This window comes from Micropterus salmoides, unplaced genomic scaffold (genome assembly GCF_014851395.1).
Source record: "Micropterus salmoides isolate LMB-PRFRI ecotype aquatic unplaced genomic scaffold, ASM1485139v1 Ms_hic_scaffold_6, whole genome shotgun sequence".
Lineage (NCBI taxonomy): Eukaryota > Metazoa > Chordata > Actinopteri > Centrarchiformes > Centrarchidae > Micropterus > Micropterus salmoides.
The window spans coordinates 18,192,620-18,212,892 of record NW_024044348.1 but is presented as its reverse complement, the minus strand read 5'-3'; the positions used below and the strand labels follow the sequence as shown (position 1 = coordinate 18,212,892).

General features: G+C 40.4%; 1 protein-coding gene across 1 annotated transcript; it reads right to left on the bottom strand.

Annotated features, from left to right (window-relative positions):
• Positions 1-695: 695 nt before the first annotated feature.
• ext2 (exostosin glycosyltransferase 2) lies at positions 696-20,273 on the bottom strand. The gene is made up of 15 exons (XM_038701173.1): positions 20,106-20,273; positions 19,323-19,665; positions 18,968-19,191; positions 17,936-18,025; positions 16,858-16,974; positions 16,405-16,600; positions 15,447-15,586; positions 15,258-15,351; positions 10,564-10,695; positions 7,099-7,288; positions 4,756-4,922; positions 4,044-4,187; positions 3,453-3,581; positions 2,674-2,756; positions 696-1,884 (listed from the first exon to the last, which is right to left on the bottom strand). Exons 2-15 carry the CDS (start codon positions 19,635-19,637, stop codon positions 1,746-1,748), a joined length of 2,160 nt encoding a protein of 719 aa, XP_038557101.1. The 5' UTR covers positions 19,638-19,665; positions 20,106-20,273; the 3' UTR covers positions 696-1,745.

Below are 20,273 nucleotides of genomic sequence, written 5' to 3'. Positions count from 1 at the left end.
GAAAAAGTTTGTCATTTAAGTTCTAAGGTATATAGGTTAAAACAACAAGACAATATATAAAGGATAGAATTTCTAGCAAGACAATCATGTTGGTGGTTCCCTCAAGCACCAAATGTTATACACAATTTGAAACAACCGTTACCACACAGTGCAGAGAAAAATCCACTACTCTGTATAGTATTTAGAGGTCACTCAAATCACTACCAGTTTCAAGAAAAGCCTTTCAAGTCATCAGCTAAATGTAATGGTTGGCCACAACTTGTGAATAAGTTGTCTGCTGTTGTTAAAAAACACCAATGAATTTGCAGTGTCTTATTGCATTGCACCACACTGCCAAAATATTGTGTCATCCCTGTAGTCACATTCTGAAATCCCCACGCATTTCAGTCCCTTTGAAGGGACTCGAGTGCTGAAATGAGATCGCATAACCCGCAAGAGTATCACACTAATTGAAGTTGACAAAAATACGAACTGCGCCCTTTTGAACTGCTGACATTGAACAGGGTGGATTAGGCAGCGTATATTAACAACAGGTGACAGGCTGGAGGGAACAGTGGATCGTCAGTGTCACGTAGGGTCTGCTCTGGAGGGTTTGAGGTTGGAGCAAAGACTGACATGAAAAAGGAAAACGTCTGTCTTTAACTTCTTCCCACCTCACTTACACAGACAGAAAAAAGAACATTAAAACTGCGACACACATTAGTGTGGTCTTTATCCTGTATTACAAAAATCATATATACACTTAGATACACAAACTCAGTCAAAGAAATTTCAATGACAATGAAAAGAAAAAGGCAAATATAAACATCACAAGGCAATGTTAACATCTTATACACTGCACTGCTCTCAATGCTGTAATGTAAAAATTAGAGATGGGGCAAGTAGGGATGAAAAGGACAAAAAACACACAACAGATATAATGGAAAAATAAAAAAAACAAAGCATTGCAACAGTTTATACACATCTGTTTTGAGAAGTGTCTATTATTCACTATACAGTATGTCTTTAAATGCATGGCGCACCGTGTTCACACACGTAACTCATCAAATGACTACTTACTCATCCTGAGTATTAGATTTATGGTCCAATCAGATTGTGTAAAAGACACCGTGAATATGTGACCACACTGTGTGTCATCACATTCAATTAACCATTAGATAAAGCCTACATAGATACATCATTGAATTATTTACTATATATCAAGTATATTAACCATTTATTTCTTATACAGAGCAGCTAAAAGAATCAGGTCCAAGAAAATCCTAATTGGAGCATCATAAATTATGACTATTGTACAGCACTGCTGCAAAATACAAATATATACACTGTATACACTGATTCCAGAGCAGCTGGAGCACAGAGTTTCCAACTCAAAAACAGTAACAGTAAGGGACCACAAACCTCCAATCAGTCAGCCTGTACATCAAACATCAGAATCAGGGTGACCGTCCAATAGCATGAAACTTAAGTCCATGCATTAGTATTGTAAATGTCTGAAAATCTCTTTTACTTCTTACCAGATTTTCAGTGTGCTCTATCATTCAAGACATTCACTTAATGTCCTGTGCAATTCTGCGTTTTAACATCAATTTAAAATCTCAGCGAATGTCAATGTTAGACTTAGAGGTGACAGAAGCATGTACAAATTCAGTCTGAATATTGACTTCTTGATATAAAAGACGACGTCGTGACAAATCTTTAAGTGTCGAGGCTGTGACGAGGTCCAAACATCTGTTACATGCTGGTCAGAGGCTGCCGATGTTGGGGAAGCTCTTGAGCTTCTCTGGGAAGTCGTCTTTATAGAGCACAGGGTCTGCACGGTGTTCCACCACCTTCAGAGGCATTGTACCAAAAACTGATGCAAACTTGTTGATGCACTCGGATCTAGGGACGAAAACACAACTTGTTTACCTAAAAAGCTATAGGCTAATAACATGCATGTATTGAGCAGGTTCTGATTAGTAATATTCGTCAATGATGTATATAAACGCGGTCTATACCTTTTTCTTTCCTTTTAATTATTGTAAGGAATCAATCTTCCTTAAATAAGTAGTTTTTTATTTCCACATTTTGCACGTTTATATATCTGTTTAGTGGTATGTAGAGGCTACATCCAGCCATTGATCTTGTGTGTTTATTTTTGCACAGCAAACAGAATTGGCCGGTTTAATATAATATGTATGTATATGTATGACTTTAATTAAATGAGTGCATCTAATCACCTGTTAAAAGTTACCGGAAATACTGAAAATAGATATACCATATTTCACTGCTACACGATTTTACAAGACACAGATTGGGTAAAATTGGGTTTCACCTAAATTTTATGTCAATGTGCTAAGGAAACCTTGAAATTATAGCATGTGTGAAACAAATATTATTTAAAATAAAAAAATAAAAATCAATTTGAACTTTTATAAGATTTTAATATGTTTTGTAATATTCCAAACAGAAAACTAATACATTCATGGATTTTTCGAAGATACAAACTATAAGAATATTCTATGACTGAAATTCTGCACAATACCAAGACAAAGCTGTGTAGATGTAACACGTGATGCAAAAATGCTTGAGTTAGAGACAAAAACAGACGTGGAAAATCTTTACGGTTTGTCCACAAAAATATTGTACTGAGCTCATTTCATCCAAAACTTCCAAAACAATGTGCCATACCTCTCCACCATGTGTGTCTGATCCAGGGACAGTCCATCAATGGCAGTACACTCAGGACACTTGAACTTTTTCCTGGGGGTTACCTAAACAGAAGCAGAACAAAGTCACACCAGTAACGTCAGCTCACGTCAACTGTTTGTTAAACCAGAGCAGCCCAGACAGAATCTAATAAACTGTCCAGTCTGATGAAATAAGTCTGTGACATCCTACAAGAACTTTTGTCAAACACAATAAGGGGAGAAAAATTGTCTGAATTCTCTTCAGTGGAGTTGGAGAGAGATAATGTATGGCGTTCCTCTGTCTAACCTCCATCACATCTACACCCCCAAAACAGGCCTGCAACCCAACGCTCTGACACACACCCGTGAATGTATGTGTGTATATAAGAAAATGAGAGACACAGAGAAGAAGACAGAAGCGGTTGGTTGGAGACGGCGGGTGTTTTGTGAAGGAACCTGTGGGAGATACGGTTGGAGGTGGGAGCGCGGGTGAAGGCGTAGGGGAAGTGTGCGGCTTGTGATTTGATGGCAGGGTGTGCTTGAGCCCTGGTGAGCTTAGGAAAACATACTCAGAGGGGGAGTGCCAGTGAGTGACACCCAGATAAGGGAGGTTAAGGCCGGGCTTTAGCTCGGGCCCCTGCACCTGGGCACAGTCAGTGTGATAGGGAGGGGGAGAGGCAGTGAAGCCGGGTGAGAGCTGATCAAACCCAGAGATCAGACTGTCAGCCTTCAGCCCCTGTAAGCTTAAAGCATCCAGGCCAGTCAGAGCTATGCATGTACCTTTATGGGGGCTTTGCCTGTGATGTTAGCCACCAGGAAGTTCATGGCAATATCTTCACAGTTCATGTGAGCGTCCACCCAGTTCTTGATGTCTCCTGGCATCTTGTATGTGTACAAATAGTTGAAGTACTGGAAAGGAAAGAGATTCACAACAACAAATTCTTACTAGGTGCCATATTATATATACACACACACATATATATACACACACACACACACACACACACACACACACTGCAGATTCATTGCGTAAAATAATGCCATCACATAGTGATCCAAGAGTGTGTAGGAGGAATCGCTGCACTAGAATTTGCTTTGAACTTAAGTGAGTGTGTGAGCTTTTAAGTAGAAGTGAGATAACCTCACCCTACATATGACACTCTGCTCATCTATCACTGTAATCTTCTTGCCTGAAAGACAACACATACCCAAAACAGAGGTCAAATGGAAATTATCTAATCCTTTCTGCACGTGTCACTTCCTTCGCGAAATCCATTCTGTGTGTGTCATTACTAAGCAACAGTTCTAACATCCACCAGCAGCTCTAAGTTGCCAAAACTCCTTGATTTCAGCCAGGCTTTCCCAAATCACCTTGTGGTAGAAGGCGGCTCCTGTTAGAACCATGGAGACCTCGTTGGTCCACTCAGACTCATACTTCCACTTCCCCATTTCATGGTCCCAGAGGTGCAGCCGGCCAGGGTAGCCGACCAGCCTGTCTGGAAACTCCCTCCATACCTGCAGCAGGACAGAAGACAGACTTTCAGACAGTTTCAGGAGAATTGAACTAAGGTGAGAACTGACGGATTACACTAAAAGATAAATGATTAGGAGGCATTTTCAGAGAGAGGTATCTTTATGGTTGGCTGAATGTCTCTGGTTTGACACCAGCAGCCAGTCTGATCCTTCTACTGCAAGCAAGAAACACCGTCATCTAGTAAGACAGACAACTCCTCTATCCTGCCTGCAATTCCATGTAATTATCCTTAAACTGAGCACAATTTTATTAAATGGCTTCTAAATGGATTCAGGTGAGTGCACAGGGCTAAGTAGGGCCGGGCAGGTATGTGGGCATGGAAAGCATCAGCTCTAGACCTGTCATCATTCTTCACACATCAAACACATTCAGCAGGCAGTCAGTGGAGAATGAGACTGTAATCTCTCTGAATGACTTTAAACTCCAAGATCAACTTGAAATGGTTCCCTGCAATACCTGTCATCAGAGGAAGGATGGGGAAAGTAGGTCAAGGTTAAGGGGTGTTTTTTTTTTTTTTTTTTTTTTTAAATAAGGAGGCCTTTTTCTCACCTCGTAACCAAACTGCAGCTCATCTGATGTCAGCATGATGATGTCATCATCGATAGCTAGCACAGCTTCTGTCTCGATCTCGTCGTAGGGGAAGAAGCGGTTGCTCAGCTTGTTCTCTTTGGTTCGCACGACTTTGAGGGGAACACCGATCTTTGGCCAAAGAGACTCTGCAGGGAAAACAATACAATAATAGCAACCACGTTTCTAGTTGTCCCAACATAGTTACAGGGCTGATACAATTAAGTCGATTAATCAGTTGACAACAATTTTGATAAGTGATTAATCATTTTCCAGGAAAATTGGCCAGAATTGGCTGGTTAAAGCTTTTTAAAATGTGAAAATGTGCTGTTTATATTTTTCTTATACGACAGTAAGTTGACTCTCTTTGAATTTTTGAAAGTCAGTTGTACAAAAAAGAGCTATTTGAAGGCGTCACCTTGTAATGGGCATTTTTCACACATTTTTCATTAACCAAACAATTAATCACCTCATGAATTAATTGAAAATAATAGTTAGCGGCAGCTCTACAGAGATACATATATATTGTGTGACACTATAATACACTTTTTTCATAAATCTTTAGTGGTTGATAAATATAAATATGGCCACTATCAGTGTTTTAAGATGGTTGAGGAATCATGATGTCATTTACCACTGACAGAGATATTTGAAGTCTGTCTTGGCAGTGAAAAACAGCGCCCTGGGAGTTTAACTTCCCTCACTGACTTGTATCGCTACGCTAACCTCAAGCACGTGCAAATCTAACCACACTGCGATTCTTCACGAGGGAGCATTTCAAAGATCTTGGGCAGTGTCCATGGCACGGACTGTGGCACAGACAGATCACACAGAATGTGTCCCCTCATTAATGGGGTAACTGGGGCCTGGCAGCCCATAAGAAGAGCTCTGAGTCCACCGAACCACGTCTGTCAAAAGCTATTGTCAGGAAAAGTGCTATGTTGAATGCCCAGACTTTCTTCTTTCACTCTGTCCATGTTGCTGTCATCCCTTCTTTTATATCCAAGGTTGGAAAGTAGGAGTGAGGGAATTATGGGCTATTATCTGAATTTTAAAACTTTAGCCGCACCTAGGCATGGGTCAAAAATGCAGCTACTGTTAATTCTTCTGTGATTTCTAAAACTGTATTAAAGACTAAATCTCCTGTTCTGAAGAATAAGCAATCGCTTTTTTTGCATGCCTTCTGCCTTTATTGTAGCTTTCTATACCAAGAGATCATTTATAAGAACAGACACAAACAGTGAAAGCAGGTCAAAATAATTTGATAAACATAATGTCATTTAAGTCTGTCACAAAGCTGATCTCCAAACCCACAAAAACACAATAATGCTACCTTGTGCTTTGTCAGCATCTTCTAAAAAAACACTGGAGGAAGCAAAACCTCTGTCAGTCTGTAAACACATCAGATCAAGGCTTGGTGTGAATGGGGAAGAAATCTGCCTTCATATTGGATTGAGCCCTGTAAGTCTGACCCGTCAATGGCCCCTTGTTAATTCTAATGGGTCACAAAGCTCCAGCCAGGCGCCGTTGATGCCTCTAATGAAAAGGCAACTCACAGCCACGAGGGAGCACTTCAAAGTCCTCTCATTATTTCATTACATTAGCTAACTCTTACAGCAGCAGGACCGATTTAATTCCTGGTCCAGAACAGTCTGAGCTAAGCCCTCAGTAGGTTAAGGCACGATTAACTGTTGTGTACTTAATTGACATATTAAGGCAAATAATTAGAGTGCAAGGTGCAATAAATAACAACTAATAAGAGATTACTGTGACACATCTCTGATGGACTACAACTAATGATGTAGTGTAATGAAAGACAGAAAAAACAGGGACAGACATGTAACAATAAAACTGCAAGTTAAACAGAGCACTACTGGTCAGTCACTACTGAAACCTACTGATGGCTTTTATTGGTACAAGTACATTAAGTGTATGCGCAGAGAATTGAGTATTAAGTAGTAACATCTCAATTGGCCGGCTTTCACTTATTACTCTTATGTTTGAGGACTACATGTGTTAATGAAAAAAGGTAACACCTGCACGTAAAGTTTCCTCCATGCCATAAAAGTTTATTAATTGTCCCTAAATTGGCTAAACCGATCAGTTGGGGAGGTGCGCCATAGAGTTAGGGGCCACCATGTTTATTTCAATGAGTGTAGACTCAATATTAGAAAACACCTCTGCAAAAAACAATTTGGCAGAATGACAAACTATTGTTTTTTGGCTAGTTAGTTTAGTTTTACCAATTAAAATGGCAACTCAGTGTATATACAACATATATATCTTTAAGAAGGCTGCATGAACTTTCTTATTTTATATACGCACCCTCAGGAGGACTCTTGTTCTGGTTATTCCACACCACCAACAGCTTAGCCAAGCTAGGCACCTTGGAGATTTCTGTGATGACCCGGAAAAGACTCTCAACGCGATCATAGGTCAGCACCACTGCTGTGAACCCAGGTGCCCTTGGCGGGATGAGTGGCAAGAACAGAGGGCTGTTCACACTGGACCATTTCTACACAAGACAGGAAAACAAAGAAAAACGTAGGCTGTTTAGGTTGCAAACATATTTAGTAATTTCTTGTTTTTCATTTCCATGGAAAGCTACTGTAGATCTAGTCTCATGTCTTCAGTGTCAACCTTGTCTGTCATGTTTTCCATGATTTAATACACTATAATAGTGCTTTACTGGACAGTGAGGTCACCTGCAGTAATTTCCAGTTGATGGTTTTTATTATGGAGCACGAATCATCCAATAATGTCTCTCAGGGGGCTAACAGAGTGCCAAAAGCTTCAAGTCAGAAAGTGAACCCTGCAGAAGCAGCAGTACAGAATGATAGGTAAGACCAGAAAGGATTTTGCAAACAAGACAGTTGGCTACCCTGTTGTGATGCTATTTTGACGGGTCTTCATGGATATAGGAGAAAGGGTGGGACAGAAAGAAGAGGGGTGGCAGTCAAAGAGTGGAAAGCCAGGTAGTAAATTTGGGCCTTCTATCGTCACTTTTGGAACTTGGCTTTGCTATCATCGCTCCCCTTTAAAATGGCTTGTAAACCACGGATCCTGACTCCAGCTTAGATCAAGTGACACTGTTAAAGAAGCAACAGGAGAGTTTTCTTATGGTATGTGTGCTAAACTTTAAAAGTTACAAAAAACCCTGGAACGCCAAACACAACGAGTGTCTGAGTGTCTACTAAGGTTGTTTTCTCAACTGAATTAAAAAGACAACCTATATCTTTCATTTACAAGCATGTGCTACTACAGCACTGACAAAACCCAACTTCATCAAAGGCTCCAAAAATGTTCCACTCTACCCTGGTTACAGTGACAATCAGTCTGCGAGGGGCAAAGAGAGCACGTCTAACACAGTAAATCTGTGGGCTTCTTGAAGTACATATAAACCCTGTTTCTCCTTTGGTCCCAGGTGGCCACACATTGATTATGTGGCTCCTTCTACAGCATCAACAGAAGTCTGTCAACAGAGACACAGCCACTGCCTTTAACACAACATCAGTCACTCCTCCACCAATAAAAAATCCACTTTATTGGAAAGTGGAAACTTCCTTGTGGTCATTCTCACATTGTCAAACCCGCCGAGGGGGAAATAATTAAACTAACACATATACGCACCACAGATGCATTAAAAACAGAATGAAAGAGGCAGAGACCACTTAAGTCATTTGTCAAACAGAATAAATTAGATGAAAAGAAAAAGCCACAGCTCAAAATGTCCCCAGCAGTTCTGAAAAGGAGTTGATGTGTTTTTCTTTTATACTTTAGATTTAAAAATAATCTTATTTGGTTATTTGATCTGCTTGAGTGGTTCTTCGTTAACTTTAGTGAAGAAAAGATCCTTGAAGACTCAAAAAAAAAGGTACATAGATTAAGTGCAAGATAATATAAAGAACTGCCAAGTATTCAAAATGCCTTAATCTTTCTATCCTATCTGTTAACCTGTAGAATCATCATAGAAACATTTTGATATCATCAACTTAAACAGCTTACATAAGTATTGCTAATATACACAGATTAAGAGGCACAGTAGTGGTAGATTAAATCTAATCTTTCAATATTTTGCTGAATAATACAAATAATAAAGTTGCAACACAAGATACTTGATAATTTTATAATTTATTAATATTATGACAATACTATGTTCTTGTGTTGTTTTATTTATTTTTACTATTTTGGCTCTATTTTGGGGAACTTTTCAAAAGATAACGACCCAGGGGTTGACTTCCAGTTTTAAAGATGTTGAATGTGGGTGAACATTGTAAGACTCTTAGTAATTTATACCTGTGAAGGATTAGGTTTAATACAGAGTTTAAGTAATGGATAAAGACTGTACTTTAACTTTTAAACATGATAGTGATCAAATACAACTCACACATGCCCAGGTGCCAATCACTACAAAAATGTTTTAAATTCAAATTTGGAAGTCTGGAGATGTCGAAATTCTTGTAATCTATAAACCTTACAATGCCACTACCTAACGACTCTCACACAAAATGCAGCCTGTCCCTTATTCTGAAACCCCCTTCCAAAAGGCACCAGCAATCCTGGGAAATGTGCTTTCAATTACCAGCCTGAAGACTACAGGAGGAGAGGGGGGAAAATGTCTGCCTGATTTATTTGGTGCTCTGTGCAAGTTCTTCTCACCAACCGTTCACTGAATCCATCGACAAAACACTTCATCTCCCATCTCTGGCAGGAATGGCCAAAGGTCTGTACCCTGACACAATTAACCTGCTCTGGGTCTGGACAAACCTTGAGACATGAGTGATACTGATAGAGTGGACTGGGAGTTGGACACTCTGACTAAACATTGTGACATAAGTGGGCAATGTCAAGTGTAACTGCTGATTAACAAGCTAGCTGCTCAAAGGAAAACAGGCAACCCATGGTCAAGAGTGAGCAGCTGCAGTGAACCTATTAGCAGAGCTTAAATGACAAAAATCAGAAAACAAGCGCCACTTGTTTACACCAACACAACCTGATTGTGACTGCCACCTCTCTAATCCAAGCATTTCAGTGGATCTGCTTATACTGGGGTTCTTGTAGACATCTGAAAGATGCAGACGCTCACATGCAAATGTCTCTACCCCACGGGCTGAGGATGGAGGAGACACTACATCAGACCGGGCTGATTAACAACTCCTGAGAGATGGTCGCTCAGCCAAGCTGTCTGCAGCCACAAACTCCCACAACCACAGGGAAGCTAAACACACACACCATTCTTCACATCCAGCGTACTCACTACAAACACAATGACTCAGACATGCAGGAACTTATTTTTCACCACAACGGAGGCATCCTCCTAGCGCAGAACTGCTGACACAAACTGGCTGCCTCGGAGCAAGCTGGGTGAATACCAAACTGTTCAGCACTGCATGTGTGGCGCTTCAGAAAGTGGGGAGGCATCTACTGTCACTCTCCCACAGAGGCTTCGATTTACAAGGCACAGGAGAGTGGGGAAGTTTATGTGGCACTGTGAGCGTCTGTACGGTCAAAGCTCTATTCTGGATGGCAGTCATTTAGATGTCTGCAACAAAAAGACTTCTAGAAATACAACTGAGCGGCTCAGCACAGCAGAGCACACAGACTGTATAGATTATGTAGCTGTATGCTGGAACAGAACAGCCTTCAGGGTATAGCTAAATATACTTCAGAACGACAACAATGGAAGGTTAGGACACAATCATAATAAATATACAATGATCTTGCTCAATGGCTAAAAGTTACAAATAACTGCAAAATGCACATTAACATAAAGTCTGCACAATTACATACCACCACAGGTGGATTGTTCCACTGCTCGTAAGTGCGTGCAGCATATGGGTAGATGCGGTCATTGATGATCTGGAGTGTTGTCAAGCCGATAGCCTTCATGGAGCTGAAGTAGGCCTCCCAGAACCAGCGTGCCTACAGACAAATGGAACAGACTTCTTTAAATGCACCTATAAAAACAAAAATTGGCTAAAAAGAGCAAACACAAAACATGCTTTGAGGATCAGCACTGCATATTTAACAAAATGTATAGTAAGCAAACATGCTTTTTCTATTAACTTTACAGAGATATTCACAGAACTGATCAAAACAGGTGATTACATGGACAACAATAATTGATCTTGAATAAGGTAGTATTTCATAAACTGTTGAAAAAGGTTGAATAAGGTAGTATTTCATAAACTGTTGGCATGTTGTTATTGCTTATAAAACAGTTTTTGTATTATTATTGTTACATTTATTACATGGCCATTACATGACAGAAGATAAGACCAGTGTGAAGTCATGACTGTAAAATCAAGGTTATTCCCTGCGGTCCATTTTGCAGCCCTCTCCCAGCCTCTCGACCTTCAGCAACTCTTCTTCTGAAGCGCTCTAAAAATGTCTTTTGACTGTGTCTGTTTTACTTCAACAGATCTCTGATGTGAAAAGCAGAATTTAATGATAACTGAATTCTTAACCCATAACTTAATGTTATCACATCGGCTGCTGGAATACTCAGCCCTCATTCACATCTCACGTCACGTAGTTCTTTCAGTCAAGACCGTAAAGATGAAAAAGAATCTGTACACTGAATTCTTTTATTCACACAGTTCAGGCTCTGACAGTGTGATGGTTAAGATGCCGAAAAGAAGAAATCTGAAAAGAAATCAACGCAAATGAACCTGATTTGACCAGAATTGATCAATAGCAGTATTAGTGGTATGGACCATGATGTGTGTCTCTCTTTGCCTCCAACATCAAGGAACAGCTCAGAGGCGAGAGAACCTTATAAGAGTTAATGAAGCTTCAAACAACACCATCTCCTGCCAGGAGGCACTGTGTCACCCGACTCCAGCCCCAGCTCCTCAATGACCCACAGTTCCAGGGTAAGAGGATGTGAATTTGAGTGTTTAAAGCACTAAGCTGTATTTCTATCTGGTCCTCCTATTGCAATGCACCAGTGTGTATTATTGGCGTCCCACGACAGTCCTTAGCGGCACGTTAATTATCTTGCCATTGCCTAAAACCCATGTAGAATGGGACAACGCATTGGAGATGTACAACATAAAAGCTGTGTTTATTTTTTATAGAGGGGGTGAGGAGAATCCAAAAAGACCTTCCAATCTCAGGGGGGAATCCCAATGGCTCATAAATCAGCCAGTGATGAAAGTTTCTTTTCTGACCGGGAAGAGGCAGAAAGCAGACTGTGTTGGCCCGAGGGCCCGTCCCACCACCCTCCACCCTCTCCCAGCGCCTGCAGGAATTTTTATGAGAAGAGAGAGCGTTCTAAGAGAGGAAGAGAACCCCTTACTCCATCTTACACTTGCAGCATCTAGCCTACAGTCTAAACTTTGTTCCTATTTGTTCTACTGATGTGTAGCAGTACAAATACAGCAACTCAGTCTATAAGTCTATAAGTCTGCTGCAAATATTGTAAAATAATGCAAACATTGTGTCATCCCATGCAAAAACGCTTGGTTAAAACCAAATAATCTTCTCATTTCCATCTCATTAAGAACAGCTCCCATTCTTTTGTTGTGTAATATAGTTAAAATACAGGTCAAAACAGATGATCAGAAAAGGTTTTGATTACAGTGGTCTGCATCAATTTGTTGAACTTGAAGTTGCCGAACAGATGACTCAACCTATGGACCAAAAATGGTAGCCAGTGAGCGTGGACAGAACCAGGCAATCATTAGTGTTTTTGACATAATCAAAAGCAGCAGTGAAACCAAGTCCGTTTCAATCATTTGAGCTGCTCACGGGGAATATTGTTTTTCCTCAAGATTTATTGGCACTTTACTTTTAACTGTGATCAAAACATTTCCACACACATACACACAACTTGTTCTAATGATGACCTGGTCTCTCAGGTGTAAATCAGTCCTTGAATGGCTAAAATAAAAACTAGTAGGACTTTGGGTCTTGCATGACTTAAGACCACTGCTTTAGCAGCAGGTTTCATGTGGGATTATACTGTCTTGGCGCTAGTGTGCCCCATGGTTTACAGACCACAGTTTGTGGATCAAAACATTCGGCAGAGCAACAGAGGCACACCATGAGACTGTACTCGTCTGTTCCCCCTGTACACTTTAGATTTCATATTTATCTTCGGGCTGTAATGTTCTGATAACTCCTGCATTTGTGAAGGTAAGGAAAGAATAGGAATCTGGTGGAGGACCTTGGTTGATAGTTCAAGGAGATCAAATCTGAAACTCTATATTGTTAAGATTAAGGAGCTGTTATTACATTTTTGACAGACCAAAAACCAACTGACACCTGTCATCATCCTGGCTGACTGTTTAGCTCTGCATGAGGGCATACGTGTAATAAAGAAGACTGGTTTGAGGAGAAACAGACAACATATAAGGGAGAGGAGACCGAGTTGACATATTCTATCAATCAGCTGCAGCCAGTGTAGTGTTCTGCACGGTGTAGTGCTACAGAGGCTTCACAGACTGTATACAGTGCACAGGAGGCTAAAGACAAGTAGGATTAAAAGAAAAGGCTGGTAGTCCGATTGAAGCTCAGTACACAGGCAATAGTAGGGGAAAGGATGTGGAGTAAGTGGAACTTCATCTTGGGAAATAACTCCCTCCCTGCACCTTGTTTTAATTCTAATTTTAATATCAGTATTGATTTGGCTGTGCTAATCTAATAAAAAGTCTGTAGTGTGTACGAGTCCTATTTTGAGGGTATGACCCAAACGAGACTCATGGAAGTCAGAAATCAAACATGGGCCCAGCGGTCTCATCTTGCAGCTGTTTAGTACGTAGCCTTTTAAAATGGGACCTAAATGGGTGCTATTACATCATCTCAAATTTGAAAATGAGTTCTGCTGTCTGAACCCAGTCTGCTGACTACTGATGGAAGCTCAACAGTAACCTATAACAATTTGACCTGGTCTCTAATAACACTTGCTCTTTAGTTAACCAAACATTCTGTCCCTGCAGGATGAACTGAAAACACTTGCTCATTATGGAGATGTTACTACTGTAACTATCAATGTTTGTGTGAAATAAAAACACACTCGACCTGCTAAAACTAATTTGAGGACTTTATTTCTACCCAAAGAAGCTTACATTTCTTAGCTTTTGTCAATCCTTTTTTAAATCTCCCTACCAAACAAAAACACTTTCTCACCAATTACTTTTTGGAGCAGCTAACATCACAGGTATTTATTTGGCCTCTGACCCCTCAAGGACTAACCACAATTTATGCTGACAAAACTGTAAACTTTACTAAATAAAAACTAAATAAAAGTATAATATAAGTGGTAGACTACATGGTATTTCTTTGAGGGTAAGTATGCATTGTCTACACCTACTTTTACATTCATAAGCACAACATTATGGGCACAACAGCCCATAATGGAACATAGAGAGACACTCAAATCAAAGGCTGCTGAGCCCTCTGCTGGCAAAACTAATTAAATACATCAGCTCGATCAGTAAGGTCTTCAAAGCCTAGACCTGGATTCAACAGAAACTTGTGCTTGCTGTGCTCTGGTAAGATTTAGGTTAATTAGTTGAAAGAAGAGAATAATGTGACACTGACCATCATTCCACACTGATCATTCCCCATGCGACTGAAATTAACCTCCAAACTATTATCTTCCAACTTGCACCTTCAAAGCCTCCTCTCAATTCTACTTGTTAAATTCTACCTCATGTGAAACATGATAGGACAGCACACTGATGCTTTATGTGTGGGTTTAGAGTGTCACCAACACCACAAACAAATACTATATAGCAGTACTCTTATTTTCCCCAAATACATAATAAAATAACTTGTCATGACATGTCTCACATGACGTACAGCCAATTCAATCCATCTGTAGTCCATCACATTAGGCAGAAGGGTACTGTGATAATGCACTGTCAGTGGATAACAATATTTAATAGTCTACCAAATTAGCTGCTATACACAGCAGAAACCCCACCTCACAAGCCATGTTTTTGAGCTCGTCTGGTGTAATCCTACCCCAAGCCCGTCTCAGAGCCCTCGGCCTAAAATGTTTGGCCAGGGTAATTGGTAAATGGACCAGAGTTGATACAAGGGAATGAGGAGCAGCTGAACTGGTGCACTTCTCTCGTAGCCGCTTTCACTTTTGTTTATTGTGGCTCAATGCAGATATCAAATGGAAAGAGAGAGAGAGCCGTCTGCCGTACATTTCACTCAAGCTAAAAATCAACATAGTTGAGTCTTCTGAAAGCTTTCTAAAATCTAGACTGGGCAAAGGAGCAAATTCAAACTTACAAAAGTGACAGTGGGATCCAAATTTCTGTCTTTCACATACAACTTTTCAGCTTCCATAGACCTGATTGGTTACTTGCTTGCGGTACAGGCACATGTCAGACATGAAATGCAAGTGCTTTAACCCTACTGACAGCTCCTCTGATCTCTCAGTTCTCAATCTGCAACTACATGTAAGGCACTTTCAATAAGTTTTGCTTAGAGGCGTTTTCTCTTCAGTTAGAGATTGTAACTGTTACCTGTCTCTGCATCTCTTCAACTTGTCTGTGAGGAATACTCTTTAGGATAGTGTACATCTCTGATAGCTTCTCCTCTGGAATAACCACAGATGCCCTGTACAGAAACAGAAACATTAAATTAGAGGACTGAAATTGTCTAACTGTAAAACCATTTACTTGGTTTTCAGCTGTTCAGTGACTTAGGCACACCTTTTCCAGTCAAGTACTTCAGAGAATGGCAGAATGTAGGAGTCAGCAAGGATGACAGGGACGCAGCCAGCCTGTAGTACATCACTGAGGGCAGCCTGACCCAATCGTGCCCCCCGCAGAACCACACAGAATGAAGACTCCTGTAGAAACACATTGGGAGTTAAAACTAACTAAGACCAGGCTCTACTGACCCATGTACACTGCTAGAGACGTCTTCAAGAACATTATAGGAATTTTAACTGCCTTTTGACCACATTCACAAAGTTCCAGTTTTAGTTCCCCAAAAAGTTCCTGCTCCCAAGAACTTTTATAGTTCTAAGAACAGTTGAAGGGACCTTGAGTGAAACAAGTGTACAGTGATTGTTCCAGTCTTAAGTGTATGTTGATTACCACAAAACAAATTATAAGTTATAGCTGTTGTTGTTGTTGTATGTCACACAGAAGTGACGTTGCTATACCTGGTTGCTGGTTTGGTCTGTTCACTTGCACAGACTTTACTCGGTTAAAAACATGGTAGCCTATGACATAGCATGGACCAGGTAAAGCAGCAGAGAGAACACTGAGTGCAGACGTTGGTTTCGCTTGTTTAATAAGCTGCGTCATTAACAAGCCCATGTGCGGCTCACCTGCTGCCGTGATTATGGATCGCGGGTGGAAACATACGGAAAAAAGACGAGTTCTTCTTTTAGGAAACTTTATAAAACGTACTGCTGATGGAAAAAGTGGATTAGACGGGCAAGGGGGGAGATGGAGATAGAGGCGGGGCAAGCCGGTGTGTTTAACTGAAGTGTAGGCCTCTTGTGTGGGGAGTGTGGGGAGAAGAGAATTCCGAGGAAGGTGCAAAGCATATTTAAAATTTATAATAATAATAATAATGTTTGTGGTGATTAAAACCTGCTTTCACTTCACAATCTTCATCTTTGCAATAACTGGTTTTTAATGTAGTTGTGCTCCCCACCTGCAGGATCTGTGGGTAGTCGTACACCTGCCCCTTGTAGCAGCGTTTTCGTGCAGAGGCGGCACCCTGGGAGAGGTTGCTACACTTGTCCAGGAGGAGCAGTGCTTCTCCGTTTTCTTCCTTCAAGCGCTCCAGTTCAGCACGGTACTCTCGGTGGATGGCAGTTTGAGAAGACAGAATAAAGTAGCGCCGTGGCCTGGAGGAATGGAGTTATCAAGCCGTACTTTATTATTTTATTATTATTATTATGGCTGGCTATAAATATTGCTTGATCAAGGTTAGCCTAAATAGTGTTGATAAACCACAAAGAAATATCACACATCATTATGTTCCCTTGGAGCACAGTCTGTAGAGAAGTTGCTGATGGATAAATTAGGTAAAGTGACTATAATTTGGTCATGATGTTAGATACTCAAACAAGATAACGAGAGTTAATGTGTAAGATGTTCTCACCCAGGCTGTCTCTCAGGGAGCTCAACATCAGCAGAAAGGGGGCTGTAAACTGGGATGCTGACATCATAACCTTGTCTGTAGGTCCATGTAGAGAAACCACCTCCAGCCAGCAGCGTTCTGAAAAAAAAAACAGGATTGTAACAATGCATCGACACGCATGGGGATTGCAACGGACTTCTGTCTGCTACAGGAAGATTCTTTAAAACACAAAATAATTTATTTGTTATTTTGGGTGCAACCAACAATACTAAAGTGAGACATGAAATGACATCAATCAAGGCTTAACGCCCTGGTTAATAGATCCCATATAGTCAACTAGGTGACAAAATGCATTTTGGATTCTGATGTATTCTCACGCAAAGTGGACATAAAGAGGAAACACACCGTCAGTCACACACACACCTGGTTCTGATGAGGCTCCATGCCAAATAGACTCCAGCTGGATGAGCCCAGGAAATTCCTTGCAGCTAAAGATAGTGTTCATTGTCTCAAGGCTGCATGTTCATAAACCCAACCTCTCCCATCCTCAACCATCACTCTAGCCAACAGGACATCTTGAGACATCCAGCTCTTGGTAAATACAACCAGATTTGAAATGTCTTCTCAAGGCCTCTTACATAATATATGTTATCTCCCAAATGCTTGTAAATATCTCTTTCATCTTCATTTTACATTTTATACCTTGGAAATGAATGTCATCTGTCTTGGACACAGAATATACATAAAACAGAAAAATGATTTATCCTTTTTATTTGTACCTACAAGTGGCTGTGATTAATCCTGAAAACTGGATTCTTGACAACATAATTCTCTCCTGTCTGGTATTTCGAATACAGTTTGCAGTTTTAGATATGTTTTTAAGCTGTAGGTGTCCCAATTGACTGTAAATGTTTATCTAAATATGAGTGTTTTTGTTCTATATATTTTAATTCTGTTAATGTAGCCTGTTAACTACAAAGGAGCGAGCCATCTAATTAATTCCACTGTGTCATTGGTAATCTTAGGTTTCACAACGATCCACATTACAATTAACAAATTCTTAAATACTAAGATTGCTTCTAAGATGTATTGTAGCTACCTGTCTCTGGGCACATCCAAGGCTGTATTGTAGTCTGGGGGGCCTCCAGGTAACATGTTGAAAAGTAGGTGATTCATCCCTTTGTCCCATCTACCAAAACACACACAAGATTAATGTTGGAATGATTTAAGTTAATTAACAGGTTATTTAAACAACAGAAAATTAAATGATGGCAGCTTTGTTAATAAATTAATGTTTTAAGTAATGGGTATTCTTTGTATGGTCTTGTAAGGTTTTTCTATTCACTGGTTGTTATCTCTGACACTAGGATGTACATGATTAATATTTTTTTAATTCCATTTAAATGGAATTGTTAGTTTACACAATGTACATGGTTAAGTGACTGTAGATACATACTTCAGGGATTAAAAGCTACATTTGTGATTTAACACCACTGATAACACAGATATGAGAGCAATTTGAGAAAAAGGGGTTTATATAGAGCACTGGTTCCCATACTTTTTCAGCTGAACACCCGAAAGACAAATCTGGCGTCCCTGCAGGACTAAAAATTACAAAAATACATCTACATTTACAAACTACGGATAAAGGGCAAAACAAACCATGTATATAAAATGCATTTATGAATTGGTTTTTCGGGTATGCTCGATTTGGAAAGCCAGATTCACACAAGTATGTTGTGCCAAATTCAATCAACACATCTTGAAGGTTTCTTCTCTAAAAAAAAAAAACAGTTAGAATTTTCCCAGATAAAGCAAATGTTTCGTTTGGAGATACCTGTCCAGTTAATTCATTTTAAAACCAACCCCTCATTACTGAGCACTTCCCCACATATTACACATTGAAGAATCTATAAGCTCGTGGATGTGGACAGAAGATAAGGTTAGGGAAAAGAGAGAGAGAAAACTTCACACAGCATCTGAGCTGAACAGACCAGTGTAGCAAAAAAGAACGCTCATTCACATATTTACACTTCTGCCAACTGGTGAGTCAATACAAATGTGACCCATTTTGGGTCCCCAAGTCTGTGAAACATGGATATAGAGGAATGGGTCTAATGCAAATGTTTACCTGGGTAGCATTGCCAGAGCCTGGGCAGTCTCTCTGATTCGCAGGGAGTTCTGATTCAGCACATCAATAGATGGGATAAAAAGACAAGCTCTGGTGACGTCATCAGTGTAAAAGTCACTGTCAGAGATGGCGCTGAGCAGGTCATTGTATTCTCGAGACAGACCAGTGCTGCTGATGGGAACCCCCAGTTCATCCACAAACTTCTGCAGAGGGTAGATGTAGACCTACAGAGACAACCATTTCAACAATTGGTTATAATTTCAACAAGAAACACTGCATATACTCCAGATACTGCAGGAATACACTTAGTTGGTGTAAGCTCAGTGATGTGAGGGATGCTTTGAGAGACAGTTACCTTGATTCTGTTTTTAGGATTGTAGCCACATCTATACACATCAAAACAGGTGTGCATACGACAGCTGAGGTCACCCCTCTCAGGAATGGGACTCGAGACAGGCAGGCGGACCAGAGGGGCGTCGTGAACACTGCGTTTATCAAGGGTCCAGTCAGCTGCGGACTCAATGGAGTGGGGCCAGAACTGAAACATCCCGGTGGCAATTAGTCCCAGCAGCACCACCGAGAAAAGGGTGATGTAGTATATGCGGTGCTTGGTTTTCATCCGCGGGATAAGTGCAGGGCCCCGCGAGCTGTATTTCCCCGAGGCATACATGCCTGACAACTCTCTCTCCAACCAGCCACTGTTTTTTTAATGTAAAGAGTGCAAAGCATACGTTGTCCATTAAAACAGTCAGTCATCTGATTTTAATGTATGTGCTGTCAATGACACCTAACTATAGTTCATTATAACGATAACGGTCTTTCACTAGTAACGTTAACGTTACTGGGCCAGCGTCAAAAAGCCAAAGTGTTGATCTTGACGCGAGGTAAAGATCCTACAAATTGTCTAGCTAACTGCTGATTTTCAAGTTGCACTGCCAGAATATCGATGAGAGTAATTATTGCATCAAAAATAAATAAAACTATGGATAACCGCAGCTAACGTAAGTTAGTAACGTTAACGTTAGTTAGCTAAACCAGCTGTGTAAACATTCATGCTAAGTTGGCTTCCTAACGTCAGTTGGCATTATTAAACATTATAAAACGATTTAAAAAACCGTTATAGATATGTTTTACTCACCGAGGTTTAACGAAACAGGGTTCGACAATTCGGTCTTAATTCATGGCTACGGTTAGAAAACAGTCTGCACTTCTTAACTCAGCAATAATGCTAACCTAGCATCAAGCTAACATTAGCGCTCCAGGAAATCTTGCGGTGATTTTTCGGATGTCATTCTTCTTTGTGCTT